At 34.4% G+C, this 9717-nt stretch overlaps 1 protein-coding gene across 1 annotated transcript in view; it reads left to right on the plus strand.

The window, feature by feature from the left end:
• The first annotated feature begins 597 nt into the window (after positions 1-597).
• LOC117180291 (protein vein) overlaps positions 598-9717 on the plus strand; it is a 499073-nt gene continuing 489953 nt past the window's right edge. Inside the window, exon 1 of the mRNA XM_033372709.1 lies at positions 598-1651. Coding sequence (XP_033228600.1) covers positions 598-1651 — 1054 coding nt within the window. The remainder of the gene's footprint in view (positions 1652-9717) is intronic.

A 9717-nucleotide genomic window follows, 5' to 3' on the forward strand; every position in this document is an offset into this window, starting at 1 on the left:
TTTCACTATGCTTTTGTCCCCTTCAACTACTTAAGAAAAGCAAAGAGGCTATAAAAAACTGAGACTCGATTTCGAAAGACTAAGGACTGGAGAACATCGAAAATAGGGTGATTCTAAATTCAACAAAGTGAAAAAGATCAAGATGATGCGCGGAATGTTGAGCTGGAAAGGTGAAGAGAGCTGGTAGGTTCCTCTTGTTATCTGCAGTCTCGTCTTGTCCTTAATAGGCCTGGACCGGTGTGCGGTGTCCCGCAAACTCTTTCAAAATGAAGAGCAAGACGGTACCGCATAAGATGAAGATGAGACACCCTCGAAGCTGCCTGGGAATTCTTACCACCTATCAGTGGTACAACACCTCGTGAAGGGAGCTGCTAGGTCACCCTTGAATGTACACAGGTATTGGAAGCTCAATCATCAAGAAAAGCACCTGAAGAAGCTTTCAAGTGGGAACAGTCGTCAAAACCGGATGAAACAATTCTAGGACCGTGATAACTGGAGAAGAGAGGAGAGTTTTTAAGTCTCCGGGTGAGGCGCCGGAACCCTTTCGGGGTAGTCGAGGTGTCTCCTCACCCCGAGCCAAGGTCACCAGGTCGGATGATGTGGGCGTCTCTGCTTTTAGCCGGGATCTTAAGCAGCTGGTGGGGCGCCCTCGCGTTCGCTGCGGCACCCCCAGCCGAGCTTGCAAGCTTCTTGCCACCGAACAACAATCTGGTATCTCCGAAAGATTCAACGGAAAATCACCAGGTTGACGCTAAATTATTCAGAAGATCGGAAACGGGGTCTTGGAGTTATTCTCGAGAAGCACCCTTCTGGGAAAACTTTAGGAACCGGGTCACACCGATGAGTCACCATCACCACGACTTCGACCGAGATTATTTTTTCGCAAACCAAAACCCTTTCAGAAACAACGACAAATCGTCCAGCAATCCGTTCGACCGAACGAACTTTCATTTGTACTCCAGTAGAAACCTCAGAATGGACCTTGTTATGGAACATCCCCTCAGAATGGAGCAGCGCCAATTCTTACAACCCCCTCACCACTCCACACAATCGCCTTTAACCGTGAAACCTGACAGTTACTTTACGTCATCTTCTCCTACTATTGAGATGCCGAGGGTCTCCAGATCCGTGAAGCAACGGAAGAACCGAACCAAGGCGGACTCACCCCGAGAGCAACGACGCCGGTGTAGGATGAGAAACAACTGCCGGGGCAGAAACTGGTGTCCGGATTTGGACATTGGAAACAGGGCATTTCTCGCTCCGACGGTATTCGAGGGAAAAGCTAGAAGTATGTCCTCCCTCAGGAAGCCAGGATCCAACTATGCTGTCACCTTCGAGGTGAGACAGGTCTACAAGAACCAGGGTGGTTTTATGCCACTGCAAAAGAACGACAGTGTTAGGCTGCATTTCCGCGACAAGGTCGCACCGGGAAAGTCAACAATATGTGGCTATGAAGGAAACGACGCCACTCATCAGCAGCAGCAACGCGATATTCAGAGTGGAGTGGTGCGGGCCAATATTAAGCGGGGTAAAGTGTATCTAGTGTTTGTGAACCGCGTAGGACCTAGGAACTTCACTATCCTCGGCGAGCCAGTGATACGCAGTAAGAAGAACGAACAGGCGGTTCAAGCGGTCGTTCGTCCGGACTACGGTGAGCTCAAAAAACAAACAATACCATTCTTGATAAACCTCCAAGTGAACCAATTTTCTGTAAGGTCAACGTTCTTGCTTGATAACATTTCAGCCACTGCAGAACTTCTCGGATATTTTCGAAACTGGAATAACTGACCCCTGCACATTTTATAGTATTTAAATTGGGTTTGGGACCAACCCTAAACTGTTGTTAAAACATATAGATATCTTACTAAGATTTCAATGTTATCTGCAGGTGAAATTTTGACGGAAAAGGCAATGATAAATTTTTAAATTTCCAATATGAAAAATAACATCTATGTTGAGGTTATGATTTTTTTTATCAGCGACGACTGTGGAAATAATATTGCAGTTAAAGCTATCATTGTCATAAAATAATATAGACTTAATTCAATTTCGAATCGATTAAATTATAAGTATCTAATTTCACTGAATGCGTTAGAGATATAAACAAAATTTAAGAGAGCAATTTTGAGGGCATTTTTTAGATAAATAATTACCTTTGCAATTATTCCTGCATCTTGCTTTTCATTTTACAAAAGCAATTTAATTTTCAATTTCTTACAGAGAATAATAAGTTTTTATACCAGGAATTGTTCAACAGAAATGGAACTTCAATGATTATTAATTTTACAAAAATTAAAATTTTTTATTCATAGCAAATTGAAAGGAATTAAAATTAATTAGGCAGAATCCCAGTAAATTTATGTGCATCCGTCCAATTGAAGTAAAATTAAGAGTGCATTCAGCTGAAATGTAACGATGGCGGTTGAACTTTCTGTCAAGCATTAAAATTGTGTCTTTTTAAGACCTGCGACTTTTATTTTTGGATTACTTTTCATATGAAATTTTTTATTAAAAAGTTTAAAAAATGTAAATCTATTAAAGTAAATTTCTTAATTCTGTCAGAAAATATTACAAAAAAATGTATGTTTTATATAATTATCGACAGTCTTTCAACTATTTAACGTGTTTCATTTTTCAGTACGAGACCTTTAATTTAGTACTCATTAATTTTATATTATTTTCAAATATTTTTTAATAAATAAATTTTATAATAATGATACTAATTTAAATTTTCCTGTTACTGTTTGAAGTTTGGTTTGAAATTCTTCCAGGTCTAACTTTTATAACGTTAGACGTGGCTTTCAAGACAATTTACAATTTTTATAGATTCAAATTGAAATTGTTTATACTATTACAAATCTGGTGCAACTATTTTTTTAAACAAATAACATTTTATCTTTGTCATAGCTTCAGAATTAATATTCTTTTTTAATTTTATTTTCTTGAATGCTGAAAATTACAAACTCCTTAATGTAGATTGCTTAAAATGTAATGTTCTGAAGTTATTATTGGGATAAATTCACGCAAAGATCTATCCATAAAAAGAACACACACGTCTCATTTGAAAACGCTACAACTTCTTGACAATCAATGTCTAACCGATCGGACCTTTCATACTTTCAGGACTCTCCTGCATCAACAAAACAGCAGGAAATTCTGAAATTTTCACATACCTCTATTTTGTGTCTTTCTATAATTTCTCAGTTTTTTTAAACTCGTAAGAAAAGTATGGCAGCCACGGTAAACTATGTGAAAGGTCTTACGTGCTTAACGTGCTAATTTCAGTTTCAATTATTTGAACTTTGAAATAATCACACTTTAATTATTCTTTAATAATTAAATTTAATTATTCACGTTATACTGATCATGTGCGGGTCGGCTTCGCTCACAAATTAAGGCTTGTCTACACCGCGCGTCTGTCGAATATCGCGCTCAGTCTTTGAACTTGAACCACATACCTGTAAAGACCTTTTAAAATTAAAGTTCAAACCGACGACAGCTTTAATTAGGCGGTTGTTAATTCTCTGCTGTTAAAGCTCCTTCAGTTTTAACAAACACATTCGCATCAGGTGTCTCGTGCTTCATACTCGACTGACATATTTTCAAAAAGCAAACATTTTTATATTATGTTCTACTCAATTATATTAAATATATATTATATTGATTTCTGTTCCTCGGTTTGCGGCTGCTTATTCAGATATTGCACAATAAAGAATAAATTTGATTTTTCATGATTATTTTGATATATTTTCCTTATTTTGCATCGAATCGTAGCCACCCTGAAAAATATATTATTTTAATAAATGTATATTATTAAAATACATAAGATGCATTGATATTGAATGATACGTATTTCCATAGTTTAATATTAATTAATTACTTATTAATTTTAAAAAGTACGTGTCCTATCAAAAAATGGTTAAATGAAAATTTGTAGATCCAACTTAGACAAACAATTTGGTCATTAAACATTTCATTGTACCTTGTTTTGTTTTTCCAAAAATTTAATCGGTTTATTTTCAGTGTCATTTTTCACTATTGCAACAAATACTACGCGTTTTATCGGAAAATGGCACCAAGAAAAGTTTTAGATATAATTTAAACGAATAATTTTTGTAATTAACATTTGATTGTATTTTTGTCGTTTTCCACAAATTTTTTAAGGTTCTTTTCTACGATTAAAATGGAAAGTACGTGTTATATTAAAACATGATTATTATCGAATTTTTTTTTTGGTAAACAATTTTTTATTAATTTTGTTCGTATTTTCCATAGTATTTTTAATTTAACACCTTTTTTTGGTCGATTAAGCCTGAAAACGAGTGGTGCAACGCATTCCAATGTGATTAGTTAGACAAAATTATCCAGTATACAGACAATAACAACAACGACAACATCATAAACCCACCAGTAATTGCTTAATTACAATGCTAAAATTGAAACTGGGTCAATGTTGAAAGGTATATTAGATACAATGTGAGATTCTAAAAGTGGATTTTAAGTACTGCGAATTAAACCATTTTACTTTTGGAAATATTTAATTTAGGCGTTTTCAGTTTAAAATTGTTAAGCTCTAACAGATTTCAGCTGTAAATAATTCACTGCCCAACAGATTCACTTAGATCTTTGAGATGAGATTGCTCATTATCGAAAAAATTGGACTTAAGTGAGTTTAATGTACAGTATATAATCGTTTAATTTACATATCATGAGAAAGTATTGTCAATTCGAGATTGTGAATGCGACTGTGATAAGCAATTCATTTGAAGAATTTCAGCTATTGTTAGTAATTTTGATACAAATTCTAGTGTCCGTTCTCTTAGTAGTCAAAGGGAGAACATTTAAATAATTGTTCAAAAAATAAAATACTTAGGAGATATTCAAAATTAAAAATGGTGTTTCTTTTTTCTTAAACTTTCATAACTTTGGTAATTTTAATGATATTATGCTATATTTTCTCTATCATTCGTAATAGGACTTAATAGTTTTTCCTTACACCTAAAAGAACAGATACTGGAATTTTTATCAAAGTTAATAACAATAGCTGAAATTCTTCAGATTATTTGACATGGAATTGCTTTGATGCGTCGCGTGTACAGTGAGTATAACTTTTCAAAGAAAACATTTTTAGAAACCTGAGTAAAAGTAATAGAATGTAAAAAATGGAATTGTAATTATAATTTAGTTACACTTAATGCAGATACAGTAGTCGAAAAATTTCAAATTAATTAAAAAATAAGTGACTTGAGAACGAGAAAAAATTACTTTTGTTTCTTTATCAGTCATATTTTATTGTTTATCAAAACATAACATTTCTATGTTTGAGAAAAATCAATGATCTATTAATAAATCTGCAAATATGTAATGGCGAATAATACCTCTTAAGTTTAGATAGCATACATACAATCCTCATTACTCTATTTAAAATTGTTTAAAATAAACTTTTTGCCTATCGCAATTTTGTTTCATTAAGTCAAGGAAACTGATTTCGTTTAATTTAAAATACTGTCCACGTACAACTTGCTACAAACTTTAGTGACGAAATGTCATGTATGTGAGTGAATGATTTTTGCACAATAATTTTTTTTTAATAAATTGCATATCACTATTTTCTTGAGTGTTTGGAAGCAATCGATTTTTTATCACACCTCTGCCATTAGAGCGAATTTTAAAGACTGAAAACAATCCCTAAAACAGTATTTATAGCGCCTAGGGCTATGAGCTAAGTGATTCATATTATTACCGCACTATCCCAGATAGAAGTACACTACCGGCCCAGTACTGGCCCAGTACAGCCTGCCGGAGTTCCAATACTGTGTCAGTACTGGCTTGCAATGCTTGGAGGTACTGGCGTGCCAGAACTGGCGCAGTACTGACTGCAAGTACTGGGGCAGTACTGGCAAACCGCTGGCGTATGAAAATGCCGGAGAAAATTTTAAAAATGATAAAAAATTATTTAATTGTTTCAAAGACGATTCATTCATCATCATACGACTGCATATCGTCCGTATAATATTTATAATTACAAAAATATAATTTTCAAACTATTTGTTTAATTTTAACACCCACTTTTTCTATAATCTAAAGATATAACAAAAAAGGCATTTAAAAAATAAATAATTATTGACTGCGAGTATTTTGTCAATACATGTTAATGGCACTGCTTAGAATGACTACATATATTACAGTTTTAAACACTTTATTACAAATAAAAATGCTAAACTTAAGAGGGACCGAACCTACATATCCTATGCCTAAATCTATCGCCTAGCAGTCGGGAGTGCTAACCTGTGCGTTAAACCGACAAGTTAAAACTTGGTGAATAAGCCATCCTCATAGGCTACAGTTCAGAAAAGTTAATTTAATCATTTTTGAGCTTTCTTTTTCTAATTATTTATTATGATACGACGTTATGTAAATGTGAAATACACGAACTTCTAAAAGGAATACCAATAAAATAATTATTTAGTAAATAATTTAAATTGACTACAATTTTTCTTCGTGTGATATATTATTTTTTCGCGTTTTAGACCACTTTAAAAGTTCTGATAATAACATATTATGAGCATTTAAAATTTGTATCGGCGGAACATTTCTAGACCTGTTTTTTTTAAGTCTATTTTTGTACTACTGGCATAATGCCGCCCGGGTCGTGCAGACAACGTTTTGCCAGTACTGGGTGAACCACCGGCTGTCTGTACTGGTGGGCAATACTGGGCCATTACTGCGCGGGTGGTGATCTCCGGCACACTACCGACATTTCCACCTGGGATGGCGCTGTCTACAACCAGAAGCAGAGTCATAGCCGAGGCTATAACTCGGCCTCTGGCTCGCATTGCAACTTGGCACTAAGAAAAAGTGATACTCAGGGCTCTTGAATCTTAAGTAATCATTACAGTCAACTTATGCGTCATTCTGTATTGTGGGTATGATAACAGTATTGTCTTCCTGTCCGAAATGAAGGTAAATAAATGTGCTTGTGAAAGAAAAATCTTTTTGAACCTTTATCTTTGATCCCTTTGTACAAACTCTGGAATTAGATTTCACTGGCATCATTTCATACATTTGCGATATTATGTATCTCGGAAACAGGACTTTTTTGCCTCGTTTTCAGTATCTGTGAATATTCTTCTCTGTCAAATAACAAGAGTTCTACTTTTTTTGCGAAATAATAACGTTTATTTTGATAGATAGAAAAATAATTAGTAAACACTCGAAAAATATAGCGTTATTGAAATTAAAGACTAATTCAATGTGAGGAACAATATTTCCCAAGCATATATTTCACTTTTAGGTAACATGGTTTTTATAATAAAGTTTCCGTGGACTATAAATATAATATTATGTTGTTTTTAATCAGCTGCTCGACAATAAATGATGACATATACCTTTGACGCATATATTAATCTATACAAAACCTATATTGATTTTAAATATTTTTGCAAAACGGGAAGAAACAGAAATGAGATTTCAAATACCTTCACGCAGAAAAAAGAACCTTACATTTCACTGAAAACCAAGTTAAATCTACCAATCTTCCTAGTACGTATTTGGACAAAATGACAGTTCAACAAACGTGACAATTATAGGCAAATAAGAATGACTATCAATGATGGTTACTAGTACCGATTCTCAAGTGGTGCTGACCTGCGGATCAGTAGATTTTACCGATCCAGTCCTTATTCTGTACAGTCCCTGGATACTGTATTTACGAATTATCATGTTACTTTAACGAATAATATAAAGAGATCTGAATTATGTTATCGGCGTAGACTACAGTTAAGTAATTACTATAAGTTGTGAAAAAGTATTGCTAAAAAATAATTAATAAATAAGAGCACGGTTATTTCTTATAAATATTTTCGGATATACTTATAATTAATCGTTATTTGTAAGTTATAATGCTTATAATACAATTAAATTTTCGCACGCAATGGAGGGGGGGGGGGGATTCGAACGCATAAACCTAAGCACGCAAGTCAACAGTCTTAACCACTACACTAGTATACGAGTTGCGAGCTGTAAAATAATTTTGAAATGCATTTGTAACTGAGGGTGGTGAACTCGGGAACGACTTCTGAATACGCAACCATGCCATCGCGGTACACAACAAAAATTGTAGCATTCACATCATATCTATATGTCAGCTGAAACAGTCACGGAACAAAAACACGTCTTGCTCCAATAATCTCTCGAGTGAACACAATCTGTGAATAAGTTGTGCCATCCAAAATGGTGCTATTTTTATAAAACCCCTTCCTTGCTAAGTGAGAATGTGGAGTAATATGACGACTGTCACAGAAATGTCAAAAAGTAATGTTTTTTAGGTGATGCAATCCATTCATTGCCGACTGCGTCGTGAATTCGACCGGTGCTCCGCGCGGATAGTTTGCGTTGCGACTTTAGGGGCGAGTTAAGTAAACCGATCGGATCAGTAGCATGTACCGACATTTCGGTAATGTCCACTGCACTACTATTGTAATCTCGGTTCAGTGGATTTTACATGTCGTTCAGTATGCAATACGAGGGAATAGAGGTTTATTTTACTGAAGGATAACCGTTGAATTAACCTTAATTTCAATGAGACATTTACGAAATGCTAAGTGATTTTGACATTTTCACCCCCTTATTAAGAGCAGTTTATACTGTTACGGTTACAAGAAATCCTTTACAATTCTTGATTAGTAAATATTACATTTCTTTTTTCTGCGTGTTCGGTCTTTAAATGGGGTATATCTTATTTGTGTAATTTTTTTTTAAATTAAATGCTTTTATTCAAAGTCATCTTTAATCAGTAAATTAGATTGAAAACGGTAATATATATACTTTTTGAGACAAGTTAGTACTCCTTTGAACTCTTTAGTATACTAACAGAAGATAATATGAATATGAAAACATTTATAGCCTGAGCGTTACCTCCTTGGCTCTACTTTATTTATTCAACAATAACCTCTCTGTATACTAAACGTCAGGTAATAATATTTTTATGGAAGTCCTGGGCTTAGATGTTCTGCAATGCAATATTTTTTATGACGAGGTAAAAAATCCTATTCTCGATCCACGTCCTCCTCGTAACAGGACATTCTTCACGCTTCAACTGAGAAAAATAACAGATGCGTGAGCACATGTCCAAAACCATATTATCAAGTGTATATTACAACGGAAAGAAAATTTGGTTATCGAAAATATACGACTTTAAAAAAAATCTTAAGAGGCTAGTACACAAATAACACAGCCTCACAAAAAATAGTGTGCGGATCTGGTAACAACACACACGTATTCCTATGGATTTTGGGGCGCTGAATTCAAATTCGGTATCAAAAATCACCCATCACGTCATGGTTGAGCCATAGCCTCAAAAAATGACGCAAAATCATGCACTGAGGCAAATAAATTTCAAAATAATGCCAGTGATATAAATTTTTACTTCAAAAACATGTCGATAACTGTGAAGGATCAACCCTTGCCTGATATCAAACCTATCCTAACCTGAAAAAACCTGACCTAACCTACCCTAACCAAATATAAATATATCCCTTAAGCCTAAGAAAAGCAGAGAGAAAAAAATGTTGAATAAAACTCTTATTCATTTGCATGTTTAAGTTACAGTTCTACATTTTAATTGATACAAACATTGTCAGGTTGATTGAAATGGGGTCAATTCTACTTGTAGTTCTAAGTTTCTTCAAATGAGTAATGTGCGTCTAAATTTTTAAC

Source organism: Belonocnema kinseyi, chromosome 1 (genome assembly GCF_010883055.1).
Source record: "Belonocnema kinseyi isolate 2016_QV_RU_SX_M_011 chromosome 1, B_treatae_v1, whole genome shotgun sequence".
Taxonomy (NCBI): domain Eukaryota; kingdom Metazoa; phylum Arthropoda; class Insecta; order Hymenoptera; family Cynipidae; genus Belonocnema; species Belonocnema kinseyi.